The sequence below is a fragment of the Dendrobates tinctorius genome, unplaced genomic scaffold (assembly GCF_039654945.1).
Source record: "Dendrobates tinctorius isolate UK_male_01 unplaced genomic scaffold, ASM3965494v1 ptg000111l, whole genome shotgun sequence".
NCBI lineage: Eukaryota > Metazoa > Chordata > Amphibia > Anura > Dendrobatidae > Dendrobates > Dendrobates tinctorius.
In genome coordinates, this window is record NW_027361779.1 from 34,530,136 (window position 1) to 34,557,591 (window position 27,456).

The following is a 27,456-nucleotide window of genomic DNA, read 5'->3' on the forward strand; positions in this document are numbered from 1 at the left end:
AAATAAAAGCGATCAAAAAATGTCACATGCCCGAACATGATACCAATAAAAGCGTCAACTCGTCCCGCAAAAAATAAGACCTCACATGACTCGGTGGGTTAAAATAAGGAAAAATTATAGCTCTCAATATGTGGTGATGCAAAAACTATTTTTACAATAAAAAGCATCTTTTAGCGTGCAACAGCTGTCAAACATAAAAACCGCCATAAATAGTAAATCAAACCCCCCCGTTATCACCCCCTTAGGCTAATTTCACACTTGCTTTTTTTTGCAGCGCGTTTTTCCCGCAAAAAAACGCATTGAAAAAACGCATAGAAAAGCATACAACTGCTGCGTTTTTTTCAAGCATTTTTATGAGCATGCATGAAAAAAACGCAGCGTTTTTATGCGTTTGTATGCGTTTTTAGTGCGTTTTTACCGCGTTTGCGTTTTTTCCAAACATTAGGTGGCCCCTCACACTAACCCAAACCATGACTTTACTAACCCAAACCCTAACTAACCCTGACCCTGACCCCAACCCTGACCCCAACCCTAACCCTTAACCAAACCATACTTAACCCTAACCCAAACCCTAACTAACCCTGACCCTAACCCTGACCCTTAACCAAACCATACTTAACCCTAACCCAAACCCTAACTAACCCTGACCCTTAACCAAACCATACTTAACCCTAACCCAAACCCTAACTAACCCTGACCCTAACCCTTAACCAAACCATACTTAACCCTAACCCAAACCCTAACTAACCCTGACCCTTAACCAAACCATACTTAACCCTAACCCAAACCCTAACTAACCCTGACCCTAACCCTTAACCAAACCATACTTAACCCTAACCCAAACCCTAACTAACCCTGACCCTAACCATGACCCTAAACCCCCTTAACTAACCCTAACTCTAACCCAAACCCCTAAATTCCATGGTTAACAAAAAAAAACGCATGTGCAAAAAAACGCATACATAAGCATGCCAATGCGCACATATGCGCACCCATAGACTTATAATGGGTGTCTTGCTGTAAAAAAACGCATTGCGCGCGCATGCGTTTTTTTGAGGCAAGTCGGACGCCCAAAAAATGCAACAGGTTGCATTTTGTGCGCCCGAGCGCATACCGCGAAAAAAAACACAAATGTGAAACCAGCCTTAGTTAGGGAAAAATAATAAAATTAAAAAAATGTATTTATTTCCATTTTCCCATTAGGGTTAGGGCTAGGGCTAGGGTTAGAATTGTGGGTTTCCACTATTTGCGCACATCAGGTGCTCTCCAAACGCAACATGGCATCTGATCTCAATTCCAGCCAATTCTGCTTTGAAAAAGTCAAATGGTGCTCCTTCCCTTCCAAGCTCTGCCATGCACCCAAACAGTGTTTTACCCCCTCATATGGGGTATCAGCCTACTCAGGACAATTTGCAAAACAACTTTTGGGGTCCTATTTCTCCTGTTGCCCTTGGGAAAATAAAAATTTGGGGGCAAAAATATCATTTTTGTGGAAAAAAATGTTTTTGTTATTTTCACGCCTGGGCGTTATAAACTTCTGTGAAGCACTTGGGGGTTCAAAGTTCTCACCACACATCTAGATAAGTTCCTTGGGGGGTCTAGTTTCCAAAATGGTGTCATTTGTGGGGGTTTCCACTGTTTTGGTACATCAGGGGCTTTCCAAACGCGACATGGTGTCCGATCTCAATTCCAGCCAAAAAAGTCAAATGGCGCTGCTTGCCTTCCGAGCTCTACCATGTGCCCAAATAGTCATTTACACCCACATATGGGGTATCAGCGTACTCAGGACAAATTGCACAATAACTTTTAGGGTCCTGTTACCCTTGGGAAAATAAAAATTGGGGGTGAAAAGATCATTTTGTGGAAAAAATATGATTTTTTCATTGTACCGATGTACATTATAAACTTCTGTGAAGCCCTTGTGGGTTCAAAGTTCTCACCACATATCTAGATAAGTTCCTTAGGGGGTCTAGTTTCAAAAATGGGGTCACTTGTGGGGGGTTTCCACTGTTTAGGTACATCAGGGGCTCTCCAAACGCGACATGGCGTCCGATCACAATTCCAGCCAATTTTGCATTGAAAAAGTCAAACGGCGCTCCTTCCCTTCTGAGCTCTGCCATGCGCCGAAACAGTGGTTCCCCCCAACATATCAGGTATCAGCGTGCTCAGGACAAATTGCACAATAATTTTTGCAGTCCAATTTCTCCTGTTACACTTGGTAAAATAAAAAAAATTGAACCTGAAGTAATTTTTTTGGTGAAAAAAAGTTAAATGTTAATTTTTTTTTAAATATTCAAAAAATTCCTGTGACGCACCTGAAGGGTTAATAAACTCCTTGAATGTGGTTTTAAGCACCTTAAGAGGTGCAGTTTTTAGAATGGTGTCACTTTTGGGTATTTTCTATCATATAGACCCCTCAAAGTGGCTTCAAATGTGATGTGGTCCGTAAAAATAAAATGGTGTTGCAAAAATGAGAGATCGCTGGTCAACTTTTAACCCTTATATCTTACTAACAAATAAAAATTTTGGTTCCAAAATTGTGCTGATGTAAAGTAAACATGTGGCAAATGTTACTTAACTTTTTTGTGTGCTGTATCTCTGTGATTTAAGGGCATAAAAATTCAAAGTTGGAAAATTGCGGAATTTTCAAAATTTTCGCCAAATTTCCGTTTTTCTCATAAATAAACGCAAGTTATATGAATGAAATTTTACCACTAACATGAAGTACAATATGTCACGAGAAAACAGTGTCAGAATCACCGGGATCCACGGAAGCGTTTCAGAGTTATGACCTCATAAAGGGACAGTGGTCAGAATTGTAAAAATTGGCCCGGTAGTTAACGTGCAAACCACCCTTGGTAGTGAAGGGGTTAAACGGAATCTGTCACCCTTTTTTTCCCCTATTGGCTGCCAGCATAGACATGGAGGGCTTATCTACAGCATTCTGTAATGCTGTAGATAAGCCTCCGATGTAACCTGAAAGAGAAGAAAAACACGTTATATTATACTCACCGAGGTGGGCGGTCCGGTCCGATGGGTGTCGCCGTCCCGTCCGGCGCCTCCCTTCTTCATGCGCATGATGTCCTCTTCTCCCGTCCTGTAATGGCTCCGGTGCAGGCGCACTGCTCTGCCCTGTTGAGGGCAGAGTAGAATTCTGCAGTGCGCAGGCACCAGACCTCTCCCGACGCCTGTGCACTGCAGGACTCTGCTCTGCCCTCAACAGGGCAGAGCAGTGCGCCTGCACCGGAGCCATTACAGGACGGGAGAAGAGGACGTCATCGCATAAAGGGAGGCGCCGGACGGACCACCCACCCCCGTGAGTATAATATAACGTGTTTTTCTTCTCTTTCAGGTTACATCGGGGGCTTATCTACAGCATTACAGAATGCTGTAGATAAGCCCCCGATGTCTATGCCGGCAGCTGAAAGGCCAAAAAAAGGGTGACAGATTCCCTTTAAGGGTGTGTGCACAGTGCACACGCTGCGGATTCTGCTGCGGTTCCGCAGCAGTTTTTGCTGCGGTGTACAGTACCATAATATCCTATGGATATTAAAAACCGCAGTGCAGACGGTGCGGATATTTCCGCGCAGTTTCTAAACCGCAGAATTGACATGTCAATTCTTTCTGCGGATTCCGCTGAGGTTTGCCATCTCCTCCAATGTGGAGATGAAACACTGCAGGGCATAAGCGCGGGCTAATCCGCAAGTCTTTTGACCTGCAGATTTTACAAAATCCGCAGTGTGTGCACGTAGCCTAAATGTCTGATCGGTAGGGGTGCGATACCTCCCTTTTCAGCTGGAACTGCGCATTTACTTAGCTGCGCCATCTCTTGCACAGCGGCCCTGGTCGGTACTGCACATCTGCCCATCACAGAAGGTGGATGGGTAATACCGGCCACTAGTTTTCTCCTCCCTACATTCGGCTGTGTGCAGGCAGCACCATAGCGCTGTTAACCAGATTAACCCCATATCTGCAGGGTAACAGCGTTATTCCTGGGATTACACTCTGAAGAAATGGCGGCGCTATACAGCTGTATAATGAGGCACTGGCTTCACAGTCAGGGACTGGAGAGATAACATTGGAAAGTAGAGGCGCCCAGAGCCCGGTATCCGCGCCGCTCCTGTCACCACCTCATAGCCACGTGCACTGCTGCTGTTTTTCTCCAGTCCTTGCTGTCAGCGGCGCTATTTGTAAGGCCCCGCCTCTTCCCTTGACGTCACGCCTCTCCGGAGCAGATCCATTGGATGTTCACCCAACCGTCACCCGCAAGGCCTACGGCTTCCAGCCAGTCACCTGTCTCCGCTCTTCTTTGCTTGCAGGAGGCCCGTGACTCCTGTGTCGCTATTGGTGGATGCGCGGAGACGAGCGATTGGATGTTCCTAAACTACAGTGGTCGGGAACGCGAGCGGTAGAGATGCGTTGTCCCGGTTACCAGTCCCGCGCCGGTTCTGTTTTGTCGCCCGGTGTTCCTGTCGTAAAGTGACGCGGGCATCTTCTGTGAGGCTTCCTGCTACTTCTCCATGGTTGTCGTGTGGTGGAGCTGTTCCTGACCGCAGTGTAACATCTCCATAGAGGAGCCATGGCTCACCGGCTGTCTAAGGAGGAGTTGGATGAGCAGTTTGAACAGTTCTTAAAGGAGGTAGGTAACCCACAAGGAGCTGGAGTGTCCCGAGCTCTAGGACCCTGCTCTACCTCACACATCTCACAACGTGACAGCGTATGTCAGCTACATCATAACTACCAATGGAGTATGTGGTGACCGCACCTGGGGGGCTTCTGTCCTTCCACATTGTTACCTGCCATTATGGCAGCGCTACCTTATACTCTTATTACTCAGGTCTCCAGGTCGGTCACTGACGCCGTAGCCGAAGGATAGGTCGTCAATGTCACAACAGTGGGGGCTCCACACCAGGGACCGCCACAGATCAGCCTCCAGAATTTCATACAGCTCCATATACGGTGTAGAGCTCCACTCTTAATGAATGAATGGGGGCTGATCTGCTGCACTCGGGTGTACGGAGCTGTGCCGGGTCTGTACGCTGTGGACCACTAAGGCTTACACATGTCAGCACCGCTCTGTACTGGATGCCTCATGTGACCCCCTTCCTCTGATCTTGTTGGACCAGATACAATCTTATTCACCGCACTAAATATCAGTTTTTAACCCCTTCACCCCCAAGGGTGGTTTGCACGTTCATGACCGGGCCAATTTTTACAATTCTGACCACTGTACCTTTATGAGGTCATAACTCTCGAACGCTTCCATGGATCCCGGTGATTCTGACATTGTTTTCTCGTGACATATTGTACTTCATGATAGTGGTAAAATTTCATTCAAATAACTTGCGTTTATTTGTGAGAAAAACGGAAATTTGGCGAAAATTTTGAAAATTTCGCAATTTTCCAACTTTGAATTTTTATGCCCTTAAATCACAGAGATACGGCACACAAAAAACTTGATAACTAACATTTCCCACATGTTTACTTTACATCAGCACAATTTTGGAACCAAAATTTTTTTTTGTTAGGAAGTTATAAGGGTTAAAAGTTGACCAGCGATTTCTCATTTTTACAACACCATTTTATTTTTAGGACCACATCACATTTGAAGCCACTTTGAGGGGTCTATATGATAGAAAATACCCAAAAGTGACACCATTCTAAAAACTGCACCCCTTAAGGTGCTCAAAACCACATTCAAGAAGTTTATTAACCCTTTAGGTGCGTCACAGGAATTTTTTTGAATATTTAAAAAAAAATGAACATCTAACTTTTTTTCATAAAAAAAATACTTCAGGTTCAATTTTTTTTATTTTACCAAGGGTAACAGGAGAAATTGAACTGCAAAAGTTATTGTGCAATTTGTCCTGAGTACGCAGATACCTGATATGTGGGGGGGAACGACTGTTTCGGCGCATGGCAGAGCTCAGAATGGAAGGAGCGCCGTTTGACTTCTTCAATGCAAAATTGGCTGGAATTCAGATTGGACGCCATGTCACGTTTGGAGAGTCCCTGATGTACCTAAACAGTGGAAACCCCCTACAAGTGACCCCATTTTAGAAACTAGACCCCCAAGGAACTTATCTAGATATGTGGTGAGAACTTTGAACCCACAAGGGCTTTACAGAAGTTTATAACGTACAGCGGTACAATTAAAAAATCATATTTTTTCCACAAAAATGATCTTTTCACCCCAATTTTTATTTTCCCAAGGGTAGCAGGACCCTAAAAGTTATTGTGCAATTTGTCCTGAGTACGCTGATACCCCACATGTGGGGGTAAACCACTATTTGGGCGCATGGCAGAGCTTGGAAGGGAAGCAGCGCCATTTGACGTTTTTGGCTGGAATTGAGATTGGACACCATGTCGCGTTTGGAAAACCCCTGATGTACCAAAACAGTGGAAACCCCCCACAAATGACACCATTTTGGAAACTAGACCCCCTAAGGAACTTATCTAGATGTGTGGTGAGCACTTTGACCCCCCCAGTGCGTCACAGAAGTTTACAACGCCCGGGCGTGAAAATAAAAAATTCGTATTTTTTCCACAAACATGATCTTTTAGTCACCATTTTTTTATTTTCCCAAGGGTACCAGGAGAAATTGGACCCCAAAAGTTGTTGTCCAATTTGTCCTGAGTATGCTGATACCCCATATGTGGGAGAAAACTACTGTATGGGCACAAGTCGGGGCTCGGAAGGGAAGTAGTGACGTTTTGGAATGCAGTCTTTGATGGAATGGTCTGCGGGTGTCATGTTGCCTTTGGAGAGCCCCTAATGTACCTAAACAGTGGAAACCCCCCACAAATGACACCATTTTGTAAACTAGACCCCCCAAGGAACTTATCTAGATGTGTGGTGAGCACTTTGACCCCCCCAGTGCTTCACAGAAGTTTACAACGCCCGGGCGTGAAAATAAAAAATTAGTATTTTTTCCACAAACATGATCTTTTAGTCACCATTTTTTTATTTTCCCAAGGGTACCAGGAGAAATTGGACCCCAAAAGTTGTTGTCCAATTTGTCCTGAGTACGCTGACACCCCATATGTGGGAGAAAACTACTGTATGGGCACACGTCGGGGCTCGGAAGGGAAGTAGTGACGTTTTGGAATGCAGACTTTGATGGAATGGTCTGCGGGTGTCATGTTGCCTTTGGAGAGCCCCTAATGTACCTAAACAGTGGAAACCCCCCACAAATGACACCATTTTGTAAACTAGACCCCCCAAGGAACTTATCTAGGTGTGTGGTGAGCACTTTGACCCCCCCAGTGCTTCACAGAAGTTTACAACGCCCGGGCGTGAAAATAAAAAATTAGTATTTTTTCCACAAACATGATCTTTTAGTCACCATTTTTTTATTTTCCCAAGGGTACCAGGAGAAATTGGACCCCAAAAGTTGTTGTCCAATTTGTCCTGAGTACGCTGACACCCCATATGTGGGAGAAAACTACTGTATGGGCACACATCGGGGCTCGGAAGGGAAGTAGTGACGTTTTGGAATGCAGACTTTGATGGAATGGTCTGCGGGTGTCATGTTGCCTTTGGAGAGCCCTTAATGTACCTAAACAGTGGAAACCCCCACAATTGACACCATTTTGTAAACTAGACCCCCCAAGGAACTTATCTAGATGTGTGGTGAGCACTTTGACCCCCCCAGTGCTTCACAGAAGTTTACAACGCCCGGGCGTGAAAATAAAAAATTCGTATTTTTTCCACAAACATGATCTTTTAGTCACCATTTTTTTATTTTCCCAAGGGTACCAGGAGAAATTGGACCCCAAAAGTTGTTGTCCAATTTGTCCTGAGTACGCTGACACCCCATATGTGGGAGAAAACTACTGTATGGACACACGTCGGGGCTCGGAAGGGAAGCAGTGACGTTTTGGAATGCAGACTTTGATGGAATGGTCTGCGGGTGTCATGTGCGTTTGGAGAGCCCCTGATGTACCTAAACTATTGAAACTCCCCACAAGTGACCCCATTTTGGACACTAGACCCCCCACGGAACTTATCTAGATGTGTGGTGAGCACTTTGAACCCCCAAGTGCTTCACAGAAGTTTATAACACTCGGATGTGAAAATAAAAAAATCATTTTTTTCCACAAAAATGATATTTTTGCCCCCAATTTTTTATTTTCCTAAGGGTAACAGGAGAAATTGGACCCCAAAAATTGTTTTGCAATTTGTCCTGAGTAGGCTGCTACCCTACATGTGGGGGTAAAACACTGTTTGGGCGCATAGCAGAGCTTGGAAGGGAAGGAGCACCATTTGACTTTTTCAACTCAGAATTGGCTGGAATTGAGATCAGACGCCATGTTGCATTTGGAGAGCACCTGATGTGCCCAAACAGTGGAAACCCCCAATTCTAACTCCAACCCGAACCCCAACACGCCCCTAACCCTAGCCCTAACCCTAGCCCTAACCCTAACCCTAGCCCTAACCCTACCCCAACCCTACCCCAACACACCCCTAGCCCTAACCCTAGCTCTAACCCTAATGGAAAAATGGAAATAAATACATTTTTTTTATTTTATTATTTTTCCCTAACTAAGGGGGTGATAACGGGGGGTTTGATTTACTATTTATGGCGGTTTTTATGTTTTGCGGCTGTCGCACGCTAAAAGACGCTTTTTATTGTAAAAATAGTTTTTGCATCACCACATTTTGAGAGCTATAATTTTTCCGTATTTTGACCCACCGAGTCATGTGAGGTCTTATTTTTTGCGGGACGAGTTGACGTTTTTATTGGTACCATTTTCGGGCACGTGAAATTTTTTGATCGCTTTTTATTCCGATTTTTGGGACGCAGAATGAACAAAAACCAGCGTTTCATGAATTTCTTTTGGGGGGGGTGCGTTTACACCGTTCCGCGTGCGGTAAAATTGATAAAGCGGTTTTATTCTTCGGGTCAGTACGGTTACAGCGATACCTCATTTAGGTCGTTTTTTTATGTTTTTGTCGGTTTTATGCAATGAAAACTATTTTATATAAAAAATAATTATTTTTGCATCGCTTTATTCTGCGAGTTATAACTTTTTTATTTTTTCGCTGATGATGCTGTGTGGCAGCTTGTTTTTTGCGGGACAAGATGACGTTTTCAGCGGTACCATGGATATTTATATGCGTCTTTTTGATCGCGCGTTATTGCACTTTTTGTTTGGCGGTATGATAATAAATCATTATTTTTTGCTTCGTTTTTTATTTTTATTTTTTAAGGGGTTCGCTAAAGGGGTTAACTAATGGGACAGTTTTATAGGGCAGGTCGTTACGGACGCGGCGATACCTAATATGTGTACTTTTATTGTTTTTTTTTTTTATTATTTTCAAAAAATGAATTTATTGGGGAATATTTTTTTTTTTTTTTACTAATTTATTTGGCGATTTTTTTAAATTTATTTTTACACTTTTTTTTAATTTTTTTTTTACTTTATTACATAGTCCCAGGTGGGACATCACTGTCCTGTGACAGATCGCTGATCTGTCACATCACAGATCACTGTGACAGATCAGCAATCTGTCACAGGCAGTGCACAAGGCTTCCTCATGCCTGCGCTTTGCAGGCACTGAGGAAGCCAGCTTCCCCAGGCCCCCGAAGGCCCCCGTCGCCATCTTGGATTCGGGGGCCTGGAGGAAAGGAGCCCCCCGCAGCAGCGCTGCACATTGCGCTGCCGTGGGGGGCTCAGGGAAGCACGGAGGGAGCCCCCTCCCTGCCGATGCTTCCCTTTAACCCCCGGTACACCGCGATCATGTTTGATCGCGGTGTGCAAGGGGTTAACGTGTCGGGGGCGGTCCGTGACCGCCCCTGACACGTAGTGCCGGGTGTCAGCTGTGATAATCAGCTGACACCCGGCCGCGATCAGCGGCGCTCACCACGTGGGCGCCGCTGATCGCGGTAGACGTACTATCCCGTCCCCGGTCATACGGGCCCGGGTACCGTGGACGGGATAGTACGTCTCATGTCAGGAAGGGGTTAACCAGCATGTTGCAGCATTCTAGAACATATAAAAACATGCATATTTGCCCCCCCCATGTAGTAATGTATCCTGACCTTTCTCCTTACTATCATAATGCCCCCCATCATGGCCCTTCCTAGAACAATGTCCCCCATCCTGAGCCCTTTTCTGGTATAATGTCCCTTCCATGTATAAGGTCCCCCATCCTGTTCCCCTACATAGTTTAATGTCTCTATCCTCTGCTCCTTTATAGTATAATGTCCTATATTCTAGGCCCACAGTTTCCCTCTCCTAGCTCCTTCCTGAATAAATGTCCCTCATCCTGGGCTCCTTCCTAGTATAGTGCCCCCCTCCTAACCCATTCCTGTCATAATGACCCCCTTAATCCTCAACCCCATCCAGTAGCAATGTCCCCCATCCAGGGCCCCTTCCTGGTATAATGTCCCTCTTTATTCTCCAGCACATTTCTTTTTTTAAAATAAACAAATGATTATTCTTATTTTCACCCACTGCCACGATGTATGGGGTCTTCTATAGCCGATGCAAAAGCTGACCTTGGCGTGTCGGCACGGGCAACGCAAGGCGTCACTGCCATGAGCCTCCCGTGACGGGCACACCAATGGCATCTTTCGGCCTCTGATTAGCCATTGCAGGGAACCAGCAGGTCTCTGCACCACAATACATTTCAGCTTCCAAGGAAATATTTGCAGTTGGCAAGCCCTCCTCTCACACCGGCCCTTTTGCAGTCGTAACCTCTAACTGTGATCGTTACGCTTCTAGATATGATGAAATGTTTTAATCTTTTTAGTTGCTGTGTGCATGTCACGTCCTTTGTCACTTGTACTTGTGCAAGCATATATACCGTAGTTATAATGCATGTTTGGATTTTTTTTCTGTTAGCCGTTTCATTATTTGCTTGTATTCAGTCTCTTTCAGATGACTCATTTGATAATAACAAAAAATCAATTGTTCTTGAAAATCTTGGAAAGCCGAAAGTTAAAAAAGCAAACAAGAAAGATACTTCTCCATGGTGGATGACTGAAGAGGACTCTGGTGATGGAGGTATGAAAAACAAGCTTGTCTGGAGGCCTCTTGCTGATTGAAGAACCTAGAAATTGAAAAAAAAAAAAGTAGCTCTATCATTTTGCAAAGGATGAAATCAGGTTAGATACTGTATTGTAATAACCTTCCTGTATGCAGTCAGTGAGAACTACGATTATTCTGAGGATAGAGTCTGTGCTGATCACATACACAGCTTTATACAAGTACAACACCAGAGCTGTATGTTGTCACATCATAGTTCATTGTTATCCTTGTAGGTAAACAATACAAGAGTCCACTATTGGACTAAGATGTCTTCCTGCAATGTCTGTACAACATATTTGTATGATAATCTCTCACTGATAAAACAGTGATAATCCGCAGGTTAATAGCATTCTCAAGCCATGTGGCCACAACACAGGGAGCTCTGCTGCCAGTGGAAATAATCTTTATTCCTTCCGACAGCTTCTGGCTTTTAGTCATAGAGGTGCGGCGTCCGTCACTGTACTGTACATAGTGCACCAATGTACTGCTGAGCAAGTCAGTGCCTGGGATTGTGGTTACAGCTGCCTCTCACTATGTACTAGTGCACCTCTGTGACTGAAAGCCGGAGGCGACCAGGAGGAATATTAATATTCCCTTTCTCCCATGACAGCATCACCTGAGAGAGGGAATCTGCCCATCAAGGACCTACTGAATAAAGTAGTTGTTAGGGCTGGCGGAACGCACCAAATTATAAAACAGAACAAAACAAAAACCCTCAAAATACATTATAATTCATACTGTGCAAGTGCACAAATGCCCCAAGTGAAGTAAAGGAGGTAGAAACGACTCACAAAAACTGAGAAAAAGGAGAAACTGAGTCCAAAGTTACATAGAGAAATAACAACTTTATTTTTCAAGACAATACAGAGAGCAGGACGAGTAAAGGCGCTAATAAAATCAGATGAAGGGAAACAATGTCATATATCACCGGATACAAAAAAGAACCTGTGCAGTGTGGTCAATGGCACATAAGGGTAAGTTGCATTTAAGTCCCTCAATAGGGGCTGGCAAGAAATGGTGTATTATATAATAGCAAAAATTCTCTAGACCCCAGTTAATAAAGTCATATGGAGATATAATACTCCTAAGTAACCAAAGCGGAGTAATAGAGAAAAAAAAAGGTATTGGTTCGTCTATTGCACATAACCCAGTAAAATAATCATGGACGGAGTTAAAACACACCCATCATGTCAGCCACCGACAGCACCGCTAACCAGGAGGACCCCAACGCACGTTTCGCGGTACACCCGCTTCTTCGGGGGGCGTACTGCTCTCTGTATTGTCTTGAAAAATAAAGTTGTTATTTCTCTATGTAGCTTTGGACTCAGTTTCTCCTTTTTCTCAAATTATAAAATAATAGTAGGTGCGTTCGCCGCCCGGGGTCCACCGTCCAGAGGTGTTACGCTGCTGCTAAGCAATGGCGGACGCACAATATGGTGGTATAACACGCGGGTTGAACGTCACCCGGTGTGCGCTGGGCAGGCTCTGTTACATCAGAGTCGCCGAAGCACTAAACACAAATACTGAGCCTGTTCAAGCTCACAGAGCTCAGCGAGATGCACGCTCGGTATACAGTCACAGGACTCTGGCCCAAGTCACAGCGTCAGCGTCTCTCTAGACCTACCGTGCGTGCGGCGTTGCAGCTGCGAACGTCAATAACTGCTGCAGCGAGGCGACAGACTGCCGCGGTACAATAATGCCCTGTAATGGGCCACACTATCGGACGCTAGTACAGTGGAATGATATGCACCGTGACCTGTAGCTTGCCACTGACTTGCGCGGACTCTATCTCTAGTTCCCTGTCCACACACGTAATATCAGAGGGAGGGGAATCTTAATGAGTCATTCGCAGTTCCATGCATTCGTCATCATTCACACATGTAGCAACTAGAGTCTTTACTAGCGCATGGCCGAGCGGTCATGCGAACCTTTTATAGCCGAGACCTTCCGGAAGTTTCCAGATCTGGAGAAGGACCTGTGCATGTGACTCCCGATCTCCAATGGGAGATTGTCCTGTGAGCATGCTCAGTGGAGCGACTGAAGAACTTAGCCTCAGGAGTGGCTTGCTGCTGAGCAGCCTGCATTGCTATTGCTGGCCCAGTGGTGGCAGCAACAGCCAGACCCACAGAGCTGGTCTGAGCAGAGCGTCGGGAACGACGAGACTGCTGAGCAGGCTCCTCTGCGGTCGAAGAGGAATGGGAGACCGCCGGATGCAAGGCTCTGAATTCCTGCTGTGCAGTGGCAGGAACCTGACGCCTAACATTAGTGGTACATCTCCCCAGCATCAGTTTGGTTTCCTGTCCTTGAGGTAACCTTAAAGCGAACTTGTCAGCAGGATTTTGCTAAGTTAACTACAGGTATTGTCAGGTTGGCAGTTTTGAACTGAATGAAATGATACCTTGTGTGAAGAAATCAGTCTTGTGGTACTTGTGTAATCAGTGGTAGATGTTTTCTGTTAATGATATGCCTGTGCTCCAGGACGGGACTGTAGGCAGAGTCTTATCTTCCTGCTCTAAGCCAGAGAAACCAAGAAGAGACCTGTTTACAAACTGCCCCAAAACTCATAGTAAGTGAGCATTTCTGAGAAAATTCCTCATATCAACAAGAACTTCTGGCCGTAAGATATGCGCTCCTTCAATTTCTACCGCATCTGCGGGGGTCTCGTGTACGGATACACTCCGGCAATACAACAGTAGTGGCTTATCTAAACCATCAAGGGGGTACAAGGTCGTATTCCCTGATGAACACCGCAGAAGAAATATTGAACCTACCCGAAACGCAACTCCTCTCCCTGTCGACGCTCCACATAAAAGGGGAGCACAACGTGTAGGCAGATTATCTCAGTCGACATTCTCTAAGCCAGGGAGAATGGACCTTGAGCAGGGAGATCTTCAGGAAAATAGTGCAGTTGTGGGGCCTATCGGTGATAGACCTATTTGCCACAAGGGAAAACAGGCAGTTCAGGAGATTCGCATCTCTGTGAGTGAGGGATCTGCCAGAAATGGTGGATTCCCTTCAATCCCAGTGGGAATTTGTCCTGGCATACGCATTCCCCCCTCTGTGTCTAGTCCCTCTGGTCCTCAGCAAAATGAGGTAAGAAGGGGCGAGAGTAATTCTGATAGCCCCATTTTGGCCCAAAAGGCCATGGTTTTCATGGCTGAAAGCAATGTCTGTGACCGACCCCTGGATATTACCATCGAGCCTGGAGAGGGAGCTACTGAGGAGTAGAGGGTTCTCTGAACCTCTAATTACTACATTGTTAAAAAGCAGGAAGGAGATCACTGCAAAGACTTATTGTAAAACGTGGAGGAAGTTCTTAATGTTTCACCCGACTCCTCTATCAGATGTTATTCCGATTTCTGCAATTTTGGAATTTTTACAGCAAGATTGGGAATTGGGATTGTCAGTCAGCACTCTTAAGGTGCAGATATCCACATTAGGGGCATTATATAACAATAATATAGCGGGCAACAGATGGGTTACTAGGTTCATTTACGCCTGCGAACGAATGAAACCAGTACACATTGCCAAACTACCAGCAGGGGACTTAAACATGGTATTAGATGCATTGATGGTTCCACCCTTTGAGCCGTTAGATTCAACTTCAATGAAGGTATTAACCTTTAAAACTGCCCTGTTGGTAGCATTAACTTCAGCTAGATGGGTCAATGATCTCCAAGCATTATTGGTAGATCCTCCCTTTCTAATGGTCTAGCAAGACAAAATAGTTTTAAAACCAGACCCATCTTATTTACCGAAAGTTCCTTCTAAATTTCATAGAAGTCAAGAAATCTATTTGCCTTCCTTTTATGATAACCCAGTCACACCGGAGGAACAAATGCTCCATAGCCTAGATGTTAAGAGTACTGCTAGAGTAGTTAACAAGGACTCATAGCTGGAGGAAGAGTAGGGCACTTTTTATTGCTTTCCAGGGACAATGAAAAGGGTCAGGTCTCACAAACAGTTCGATTGCTCGGTGGATATGGGATGCAGTCAGCCTGGCCTATTCGGTAACGGGAGAATCGCCGCCAGAGGGAATAAAAGCACATTCAGCACGAGCTATGGCCTCATCATGGGCGGAGAAGGCGGATGTCTCCATTGATGTAATTTGTAAGGCAGCTATATGGGTGTCAACTTCTACCTTTTATAAGAACTACAGGCTTGACCTGTCATCCGCCTCTAATCTAGATTTTGGGCGTACAGTACTTGGTGCTGTGGTCCCTCCCAAATAATAGTCTCTTTAAGTCTCTCCGTGGGTGCTGTCGTGGCGATAGAAAAACCGGTTATTACTTACTGGTAATAGTATTTTACAGAATCCACGACAGCACCCGCATATTCCCCCCCCTTGTAATTATTCACTAGTTTCCTACACTCTGAAGGGAGTTTTTGTATGGTTTCACTCTGGAGAGGTGACGGTGTATGACAATGTAAATAGGATAATGATCATTATGTACTAATTCATGGGTGGTTCCTCTCATACTCTGAAACACAAACTGAGGAGGCAAGGGGACCGCCCCCCTTTTTAACCTGTAGGTTCCTGTCCTGATGGTGGGCGGATCCCCTCTCCGTGGGTGCTGTCGTGGACTCTGTAAAATCCTATTACCAGTAAGTAATAACTGGTTTTTGGTTCCCAAAACATTGCATTAAAATGCAAGAAAGGGGTGATCAAAAGACACCAAAATGGTATCACTAAAAACGTCAGCTTGGCATGCAAAAAATAAGCCCTCACCCAGCGCCAGATCACGAAAAATGGAGATGCTACGGGTCCGAAAATGACGCAATTTTTTTTCGCCATTTAAATGAAAAACAACCTATACATGTTTGGTATCTACGAACTTGTACTGATCTGGACAATCATAATGGCAGGTCAGTTTTAACATTTGGTGAACAGGGTGAAAAAATCCCAAAAACTGTTGTACCCGTCCCGCAAAAAACAAATCCTCACATTGACAGAAAAATAAAAAAGTTGTGGCTCTGGGAAGAAGGGGAGAGAAAAACAAACGCTAAAACAAAAAAGGGCTGCGGCGTGAAGGGGCTAAAAGCAGAAAACCAGTGCCGACTGAGTTATATGGTAGAACTTGGGCAAGGTTCTTGTCTAGTTCAGGGGAAAGCTTGGATGGTGACATACCAATTCATGCCTGTGGAGTCACGGTGGGGGGGGCAGTGGGTGTTCTCGTCTGCTACTCTGAGATAGCATGGACCGGGGCTCATCCCACTGAACGCCAGCTCTCCTTTTATTATGGGCATAATGCTACTCAGACAACGCAATACTTTATTGAACCACAAAACGGGCAAATAACAGATAGAGTAGTCCCAGCAAAATTACAGTGTGTCACCCTTCCGCTGACTCACCAGGATTAGAGCAGCTGTGACTCCAGGACTTCCAGGGCGTAAATGGTGTATGAAGGAACAGGTAGAGACCTGTTCACACAGGAGGTGAACCGCAAGACTGCGAAGAGGTGCTGCAGTTTGCGGAGCACAGGCAGCGTCGCAAGAGTGCGGAGCACAGGCAGCATCGCAAGAGTACGGAGAGGACACAAGGATAGACACAGCAGGGAAAGTAGCCACAGACGAGGAGACCAAGAGACAGAGGTAGGACTGAGTACAGACAAGGTAATGGTACGAGACAAGGTACAGGAACAAAGACACAGAAACCAGGATATTCTGCCTCCTGGAGGGCAGACAGACAGGTACAAGGCAAAGCTAGGAATCAAGCCTCCAGAGAAGGCGAAACACAGGACAGGACTTGGCAACTCAGTAGCAAGACACTAACTGAGTTGAGACATTGCACAGGCAGCTACCACCGGGTGGAGCTGCCCTAAATACTAGAGGCCTCTTGGTATTTGGCCAGGGACACATTAGACAGGTGCACCCTGATTCCATAAGAACCAAAGAGTTCTGGCGCCGCCCCCTTATGCACACAGACAGGAAGCATGCAGAGAGCAGGGAGGAAGCAAGAGGCACACAGCATGGAGCCGGCAGCAGACAGAACACACAGCAAGGCCTGGAGCAATGAGTAAGTTGGGGTGTGGGGGATGGGAAGCCATGCAGTGATGCCGGCAAGGTTGTTACAGTAAGTTGATAGTGCATTGAGGAACATGGCCAGGTGACCGGATTGTCACAACTTGGCTTCTCCGAATGTGTCCATGGAGCCAGGTGATTGGTGGGTCCCAATCCTGGCTTCCCAAATGGTGACTCAGGTGACTGTTGGGTCGAAATCCTTGCTTCCCCAAAGATATCCATGGGTTCAGTGATGGTGAATGGAGCAGATCTTTATTCTTCCAGCCGGGGCCGTGGGTCCCCTAAGCTGACATCCTGTAGAATGTCAAATCTGTGTTCCTTGTGATGGAGCCATGATGTCCTGGCTGCTGTCCTGTAGAGTGTTGCTGGCTGTGATTTTGTAGACAGTCTCTGGTTCTTCTTGCAGAATGATAGAAATACTTTTTTTTTCATACCCACATCTGTGTTTCAGGTCCTCATCCACAAGTCAAGGGGGAGGTGGGATGAGTTTATCTCATTGTTTGAGTATTTAATCAATTTGCATAGTTTTCCCTCCACTGTTTTGCAAGTCAACAAGCCACAGGGTTCCACGCAATGGTCAATCAGCATATAATCAAATATTGATTGTTCAATGACCTTGCATCTGTCTTGCAAAGATAACAGACTATAAACTTTAGGGGCTGATATAAGAGGCAAACGGCAGCCTTTCAAAAATATGAAGAATAAACTTTTAAGACTCATGACAACAGTCTATAGTTCTTGACCAATTGAAAATAGATGTCTGGATAATTAAGATTAAATTCTGTGTCGTCACAATGTCATATTACAATTCCTCCAGAAAGGTATGGAACTGGGCCTATCCTTTAGCACTCTTACAGTGCAGGTTTTGGCCCTTGGGGAATTGTACAACTATAACCTGGCAGCCAATAGATGGATTGTTAGATTTATCAGAGCTTGTGATAGGTCCAGACCAATCCTTAGTCTTAAGATACCTCCCTGGGATTTGAACTTGGTTCTAGAAGCACTAGCTAAGTCCCCTTTTGCACAACTGGAAAGAATGTCAGTCAAGATTGTAACTGTAAAAATGGTAATTCTAGTGGCATTAACTTCGGCCCATAGAGTCAGTGATATACAAGCCCTGTCAGTTAACCATCTGTTTACACAGATTTTTGAAGTTAGGCTGGGCCTGGTCTTAAGACAACCCTATCTTCCAAAAGTCGCCACATAATTTCATAGAAGCCAGGAAATTATTATTCACATCTATTTTAATGAAGAGGAGAAACTTTACACGCTAGATGTTATACGGGCTCTAGTAGAGTACTTAGCCGTGAGAAAACAGTGCAGAAAGAGTTGGTTCTTGTTTGTTTCCTTCTTGGTAACTAGGAAAGCATCAGGGTGACAAGGGGTACCCTTAGCTAGATTGATTAGGGAAGCCATTAGGTTAGCCTATTTCTCTAGTAATGTGTCAGTTGCAGAGAACTTGAAAGCTCATTCTTCTTGGGCTGTCACAACCTCTTGGACAGAAAAGGCGGGGAGGGTGTATATCGACCACAGAAGTAAGGCAGCGACTTGGTCCTCTCTTCGACCTTCTATAAACATTAAAGGCTTAATCTGCCCTCCTCTGCTGATCTACCCTTTGGGAGAAGGGTTTAACAAGCGGTGATCCCTCCGTAAGTTGGATTTTGTTCTATATACTGTTTTGTTAGGACTGTAAGGCCATGTGCACACGTGCAGATTTTTCACGGTATTTCCGCTGCAATTCCGCTACTCCCTGCTGCGGGAAATACAGGAAAAATCCTCATGCTGATTGACAGGTTAGTCACACTCGTCAAACATAGTGTTTGACGAGTGTGACCAACTTTTTTACTATTGAGGCTGCCGATGCAGCATCAGTAGTAAAAGAATGTTAAAAATATTTTTTAAAAAAAAAATCGTGATTTTTCTCACCTTACGGCATCCGCCGCAGCCTTCCCGGTCCTAGTGATGCCTTGCGACAATGACCTCTGATGACGTAGCATCACGCGAGACAGCAACGTCATTATAGGTCATTGTCGCGCAAGGCATCGCTGGGACCGGGAGCATCGCTGAGGCCTGGGGACGCCGGAAGGTGAGAATATCAACGATTTTTATTTATTTATTTTTTTTTACCAGGGATATGGTACCCAGGGCCTGGAGGAGAGTCTCCTCTTCTCCAGACCCTGGGTACCATCCGCACATTTTCCGCAAAAAGAATGAGCCTGCTGCGTATTTTTCGGCGATGCGATTTAGCCGCGGAAAAATACGCAGCATTAGCACAGCATGTGCGGAATGCCATTGAATTCAATGGCTTGCTTATTTTATGCGTTTTCGCAGCGTTTACGCTATGAAAAACACGGCAAAAACGCATAAAATACGCAGGAATTCCGGACGTGTGCACACAGCCTTAGACGCACTTTTTTTCCTCCAAAATTCAACTTTCTCCATGCCCATCGAAGTTGAGCAAGGTGAATATTAATTTCTCTTAAGTAGCGGCACAAGTGACCACCCTGCGCTGCAGGAATGCTCCAGCTGACACTGCGCGCTACTGAAGAGCAATGAATACTCACTGCTCTACGCGCACACAGTCCCGGCGTGCAGAGCAGTGAGTATTTCGGCAGCTTCCCTTCGGCTTGCAAGCAGCGCATGACGTTCCTGCCATGCGCTGCTTACAAGTATAAAGCAGCTGCTTGTATCAGAACGAAATGCTGTTTGGGAGCACTGGAAAAGTAAGTATAATTTTTTTTTTTTATGTTTTCTGAAGGGGCCATACATATCAGGATAGGGATGGGGCCATGCATACTAGAACGAGATAGTGACCCTGCATACCAGGATAGGGAAGAGGAGACATGTATACCAGGATGGGGATGAGGGGGACTATTCCTACCAGGATAGTGATGAGGGGGCCATGCCTACCAGGCTAGAGATAAGCGAGCCATGCATACCACGATGGGGATGAGGGCCATGCATACCACTATAGGGATAAGGGGGCCATGCACACCAGAATAGGGATGAGGAACCTTGCATACCAGTATAGGGATGAGGAGCCATGTATACCAGGGATAGGGATGAGGAGCCAGTCATACCAGCATAGGGATGACGGAGCCATGCACACCAGGATAGGGATGAGGGCACCATGCATACCAGGATGGGGATGAGGGGATCATATATACCAGGATAGGGGATATTAAGTACAGAGTTGACCACATTTTTTTGCTTCAATTTTTTTCTGTAATTTCCTCCTCTAAAACCTAGGTAAGTCTTATGGTCCGGTGCATCTTATAGTCCGAAAAATACGGTAAATCTCTCAGGTGATGTCATGGGAGAAAGAGAAAAAAATCTTAGTTACTTACATGTAACTGCATTTTCCAGAGCCAATGACAGCGCTCTTATATTCCCCACCCCCTATCAATGGTTTCTGTGCACTTTTTGTTTGGTGTGTAGTCTAGACATTGTGGTGTTTGTTGGGTGATGGTTTGTACATACAGTGGGTACGGAAAGTATTGAAACTCCTTTAAATTTTTCACTCTTTGTTTCATTGCAGCCATTTAATAAATTCAAAAAAAGGTCATTTTTTTTCTCATTAATGTACACTCTGCACCCCCATCTTGATTGAAAAAAAAATGTAGAAATTTTTGCAAATTTATTAAAAAAGAAAAACTGAAATATCACATGGTTATAAGTACTCATACCATTTTCTCAGAATTGAGCAGAAGCACCCTTTTGAGCTAGTACAGCCATAAGTCTTCTTGGGAATGATGCAACAAGTTTTTCACACCTGGATTTGGGGATCCTCTGCCATTCTTCCTTTGCCAATCCTCTGCAGTTCTGTCAGTTTGGATGGTGAACGTTGGTTAGCTGTGTTCTTAGGGTCATTGTCTTGTGAACCTTCGGCCAAGTTTGAGGTCCAGAGCATTCTGGAAGAGGTTTTCATCCAGGATATCTCTGTACTTGGCCACATTCATGTTTCCTTCAATGGCAACCAGTCGTCCTGTCCCTGCAGCTGAAAAACACCCCCACAGCATGATGCTGCCACCACCATGTTTCACTGTTGGGATTGTATTGGGCGGGTGATGAGCGGTGCCTAGTTTTCTCCACACATACCGCTTAGAATTATAACTAGAAAGTTCTATCTTCGCGTTATCAGACCAGAGAATCTTATTTCTCATAGTCTGGGAGTCCATGTGTTTTTTAGCAAACTGTATGCGGACTTTCATATGTCTTGCACTGAGGAGTCTTCTGTCAGGTAACTCTGCCCTAAAAGCCCAACTGGTGGAGGGCTTCAGTGATAGTTGACTTTGTGGAACTTTCTCCCATCTCCTTACTGCATCTGTGGAGCTCAGCCACAGTGACCTTGGGGTTCTTTTTTACCCCTCTCACCAAGGCTATTCTCCCATGATTGCTCAGTTTGTCTGGATGGCCAGGCCTAGGAAGACTTCTGGTGGTCCCAAACTTCTTCCATTTAAGTATTATGGCGGCCACTGTGCTCTTAGGAACCTTGACTACTGCAGAAATTCTTTTGTAACCTTGGCCAGATCTGTGCCTTGCCACAGTTCTGTCTCTGAGCTCCTTGACCAGTTCCTTTGACCCAGGGCTGTGGAGTCGGAGTCGGAGTTAGTTTTGGTTGGAGTCGGTAGAAATGTAACGACTCCGACTCCAGCTTTAAAAAAAATGTATTAATATTTCATAATTGAACTTTCATATGAATTTTATAAATGTTACTCAAATATATATGTTCTATCAAACTATGAACAACAGTGATAAGCAGTTCTGCTGGAGATAGAGACATTTCTTACTTCTTGTGTGTCACTGTTCTCCACTGCCCTTATCTAATCTTATACTTGGTTAACCTCATGCTGCCCCAACCCCCCTACTTACAATGTATGAAACTGAAAGTGAAAATGTGTTGCAAATTCTTAGTAGTAAAGCTCCTCCTCTAGACTAGATCATACTAGGTGTGCGTCTTCCAAGCATCTCACAGCTGCCTGCTACTCAGAAGAGGAAGACTGTAAGAAGTATTATCCTTTCAACAAACTTTGCATCAGTTAACTGTGAGTACATGAGGAATAATAACAGTATTACTGACAACTATATCAGTTGTACGACCTGGCAATAATTTTGTACAATTGTTTTTAGGAAAAACAATTGTCATTTGGATTGTGAATGCAGAATTAAAAACCTGAGAATGTCAAAGAAGCATCACATTAAATCAGCTGTATTTGAACATTTCACCATCACTCAAGATAGAAAACATTATGTCTGTCAGTGTATGACAAATGATCCAGACGAAAACAAATGCTGTGAAGCCAAGATGAGTGCATATTCAGGCAAAGATAAAAATGCTCCTACCAGAGCTTCTAATCTAAAGAGACATTTACAGCGCTTTCATCCAGAAGTACTGAAAGCAGTGGATGAGAAAGACTGCATCCAAACCAATGAACCAGTGCCCAGCTCTTCCAGCCAAACAAACAAACAAAGGAGCAGAGAACTTTGCAGCCATCAGTTGCAAGATATTTTGTCAGTGACAAAGTTACTGTGACAATGACAGTAGATACATTTAAAAAACAGATCATAGAGCTTGTTGTAAAGGATAGTGTGCCTATTTCATTATTTTCACGACCAGCTTTTATGTGTCTGAATGGGGAAATGGCCCGCAAGCTTGGTGTTTCTCTGGAGAGAGAGAGTATTAGAAAATTAGTAATCGAAGAAGCTTTTAAACAAAAGGAAGAACTTAAAAAAAACTCTCAAGGGACGCTTTCTGTTTCTTAAAATGGATGCCTGCACACGTCACAGAGTGAACTATTTTGCCATCAATGTCCGATTTGTTTGTGACAAAAATGAAATAGTTACCAAGACATTGGCAGTAAAAGACACCAAAGCTCATCACACCAGTGAGTTTCTCCAGGTCTTGGTGGAAAAGGTTCTGCAAGACTATGAACTTAAAAAAGAGCAAGTTCTTTCTGTCGTAACTGACAATGCTTCAAATATGATAAGTACTATTAAGCTAATGAATGAGAGTAATGATGGTGACCAGCAGCTAGAAGAACATTCTGGGTCCACAGACACAGAAATGTTTGAAATAGAGGAACACAGTATTGTAACTGAGGAGCAAACTGAAGTTGCTTCAGATGAACAGCAACATGATAGTTTAGATGATCTTGTTGAAACTGTGTCAATATGTTCTTTCATTCATCACATGCGCTGTGTTGTGCATACGCTACAGCTGGCTATAAGAGACAGTCTGCAAGAAGGACATGCTGCTGCACTGATTGGCAAGGTGAGAAAATTGGCTACTGTTGCCAGAACCCCTAAAGTTGACTCAATTTTGAAGAGACGTGCTGGAAAAGGGGCAATTATTGATCAAGCCACACGATGGGGCAGTACTTACTTAATGATTCAGCGCTTGGTTGAACTGAAAACCTTTCTTGTAGACATGGCTAACCCTCAACTAACGCTAAATGAAAGTCAGTGGAATCAGGTGACTGAGCTGGAAAAATTGCTAGAGCACCCATTTACAGTGACTAAAAAATTACAAGCAGAGGACTTAACTCCAGGTATTTTCTTAAAGGAGTGGAAGAACCTGATGTTTCGCCTGTCCCAAAGAGGAGTGTTAATTGCAAGTGGCATTGCTACATCAATGAAACGGAGAGAGGAGCTACTATTACAAAATAACATTCTTTTGGCAGCTGTTTATGTAGACCCAATGCATCGGATTCTTCTAGATGATCAACAGCTAAGTAAAGGAAAAGAAGCTCTGTTTGAAATAGCAGTAAGGATGAAAGGGTTGCAGAACAGTCAAGAGGAACAAGAAGAATTTGGTCGTCCTGCCACATCTTCACCCTCATCATCAACTGATGAATTTAATTTCGAAAAATATTTGGATCACAAGGACCGTGCAAAGCGTTCCCGCATAGAAGAAGAGTCATCCCCATCAAGGAACACAGCCAGTACATTTCAGCAGAATTTTTCATGTGCACTAAAAGAAATTGAGAAATTTGACCATTCATCAAAAATAACAGTGCAACAAGCGATTCCTCTGTATCCTGACATTGTCAGAGATGTTGCCCGAGTGGTTACTGCTTTGCCACCAACACCAGTTAGTGTAGAGAGGTTGTTCTCTGCTCTCAAAATAATTAGATCAGATTTGAGGGCATCCATGAAGGAGGATCTGACAGAGGCAATACTTTTTCTGAGGACAAATTTATAGATTTCTTCTTATTAACTGCATAAAAGTGTTTATTGCATATTTACTTACAGTTTAGAAAAGTTTATAAAAGTTATTTGCTATATTCTAATTGTATTCTAATAAATGTAGTTTTTGCTCTAAGTGGTCTGATTACTTATATGATGGTGAGAAACTGAATAAGCACGATGTTTAATATTTTACAACAGTAAATTTGTTGTTATGAGTTGGCCATTTATGAAGGAGTCGGAGCCGGAGCCTGATAAAATCCAGGAGTCGGAGTCGCAACTGTGGCTTACCGACTCCACAGCCCTGCTTTGACCTCATGATTCTCATTTGGTCTGACATGCACTGTGAGCTGTGAGGTCTTATATAGACAGGTGTGGGCCTTTACAAATCAGTTCCAATCGGTTTAATTAAACACAGTTGGATTCCAATGAAGGAGTAGAACCATCTCAAGGAGGATCACAAAGAAATGAACAGCATGTGACTTAAATATGAGTGTCTGAGCAAAGGGTCTGAATACTTATGACCATGTGATATTTCAGTTTTTCTTTTTTAATAAGTTTGCAAAAATGTGTGCATTTCTGTTTTTTTCAGTCAAGATGGGGTGCAGAGTGTACATTAATGAGAAAAAAAATGAACTTTTCCGACTTTACCTAATGGCTGCAATGAAGGAAATAGTGAAAAGGGGTCTGAATACATTCCGTACCCACTGTATAATTGTCCAGATGTCCTCTCATGCTCTGTAACTCCACTAATGCGGGGGGAGAGGTACTGCCCTGTTATTCAGTAGGTCTTCTGTTCTTGATGGGTTGGATCCCCTCTCTTAGGTGGTGCTGTCATGAGCTCTGGAAAATCCTGTTACGAGTAGGTAACTAAGATTTTCCTCTCTTTATTTATGCCAGCTTTCAGTGCAGCCGCACAGCTTCCGAATGTTATTAACCTGCTAATTAACCAGAAATCAGCTGGTCAATAACTTTTTTTTGACAACACAGGTTCCTGTTAATGCCCTATGACTGATACAGTCATATGTTAAAGTTTGGGCACCCCTATTAATGTTAACCTTTTTTCTTTATAACAATTTTGGTTTTTGCAACAGCTATTTCAGTTTCATATATCTAATAACTGATGGACTCAGTTATATTTCTGGATTCAAATGAGGTTTATTGTACTAGCAGAAAATGTGCAATCTGCATTTAAACAAAATTTGACCGGTGCAAAAGTATGGGCACCCTTATCATTTTCTTGATTTGAACACTCCTAACTACTTTTTACTGACTTCCTGAAGCACTAAATTGGTTTTGTAACCTCATTGAGCTTTGAACTTCATAGCCAGGTGTATCAAATCATGAGAAAAGGTATTTAAGGTGGCCACTTGCAAGTAGTTCTCCTATTTGATTCTCCTATGAAGAGTGGCATCATGGGCTCCTCAAAACAACTCTCAAATGATCTGAAAACAAAGATTATTCAACATAGCTTTTCTGGTGAAGGATACAAAAAGTTGTCTCAGAGATTTAACCTGTCAGTTTCCACTGTGAGGAACATAGTAAGGAAATGGAAGAACACAGGTACAGTTCTTGTTAAGCCCAGAAGTGGCAGGCCAAGAAAAATATCAGAAAGGCAGAGAAGAAGAATGGTGAGAACAGTCAAGGACAATCCACAAACCACCTCCAAAGACCTGCAGCATCATCTTGCTGCAGATGGTGTCACTGTGCATCGGTCAACAATACAGCACACTTTGCACAAGGAGAAGCTGTATGGGAGAGTGATGCGAAAGAAGCCGTTTCTGCAAGCACTCCACAAACAGAGTCGCCTGAGGTATGCAAAAGCACATTTGGACAAGCCAGTTACATTTTGGAAGAAGGTCCTGTGGACTGATGAAACAAAGATTGAGTTGTTTGGTCAAACAAAAAGGCGTTATGTATGGAGGCTAAAAAACACAGCATTCCAAGAAAAACACTTGCTACCCACAGTAAAATTTGGTGGAGGTTCCATCATGCTTTGGGGCTGTGTGGCCAATGCCGGCACCAGGAATCTTGTTGAAGTTGAGGGTCGCATGGATTCAACTCAGTATCGGCAGATTCTTGACAATAATGTGCAAGAATCAGTGACGAAGTTGAAGTTACGCAGGGGATGGATATTTCAGCAAGACAATGATCCAAAACACCGCTCCAAATCTACTCAGGCATTCATGCAGAGGAACAATTACAATGTTCTGGAATGGCCATCCCAGTCCCCAGACCTGAATATCATTGAACATCTGTGGGATGATTTGAAGCGGGCTGTCCATGCTCGGCGACCATCAAACTTAACTGAACTGGAATTGTTTTGTAAACAGGAATGGTCACAAATACCTTCATCCAGGATCCAGGACCTCATTAATAGCTACAGGAAGTGACTAGAGGCTGTTATTTTTGTAAAAGGAGGATCTACGAAATATTAATGTCACTTTTATGTTGAGGTGCCCATACTTTTGCACCGGTCAAATTTTGTTTAAATGCAGATTGCACATTTTCTGTTAGTACAATAAACCTCATTTGAATCCAGAAATATAACTGAGTCCATCAGTTATTAGATATAAGAAACTGAAATAGCTGTTGCAAAAACCAAAATTGTTATAAAGAAAAAAGGTTAACATTAATAGGGGTGCCCAAACTTTTACATATGACTGTATATTCTTCAAGGAGCTGGTCAGGATGTATGGAGCAGGCTCAGAAACCTGGATTGAATAGCAAATATGGTTTTTAACACAGTGGCTGGAACTGAGCTCCGCCTGCTGCTGTTAACCATTTAATGCCACTGTCAGTTTCTGACAGCATCCCTTATATGGTGCCATTGCCGGGGCACCTAGTTTTATCGGCTTCCTATGACACTGTCACAGAGCATACCATTGTTTTTTTTCCTGTTAAATTCCATATGGCTATATATACAATGAAAGATAAGTTGAGGTATATTATGTATCCATAGACTGCGGTCAATGAGGTGATCAGAAACTGTAGCATGCAGGCTGCACAGAACTATAATATGGCCGTAGGCTTTCCGTTTTATTGTTGTTCCATTTTAGCAGAGACACCAGAAGGTCTGTGTGCTTTGTCTTAAGTAATATTTTTTTTTAATCATGCTCATTTATGATTGCATGCTAATTTCATATACACGTTAAGTGAATTTTTAATAAAGGGGGTTTTAACACACCTGTAGTTTTTAATGCATATATATGT

At 43.9% G+C, this 27,456-nt stretch overlaps 1 protein-coding gene across 4 annotated transcripts in view; it reads left to right on the forward strand.

The window, feature by feature from the left end:
• The first annotated feature begins 4,233 nt into the window (after window positions 1-4,233).
• CEP162 (centrosomal protein 162) overlaps window positions 4,234-27,456 on the forward strand; it is a 179,909-nt gene continuing 156,686 nt past the window's right edge. For 2 of the 4 annotated variants that reach the window (XM_073589643.1, XM_073589645.1), the window contains exons 1-2: window positions 4,235-4,639; window positions 10,878-11,013. In XM_073589643.1, coding sequence (XP_073445744.1) covers window positions 4,580-4,639; window positions 10,878-11,013 — 196 coding nt within the window. In that variant the 5' untranslated portion in view covers window positions 4,235-4,579. Of the gene's footprint in view, window positions 4,640-10,877; window positions 11,014-27,456 lie in introns of all 4 variants that reach the window. The other 2 variants (XM_073589647.1, XM_073589644.1) reach the window with 2 other exon arrangements.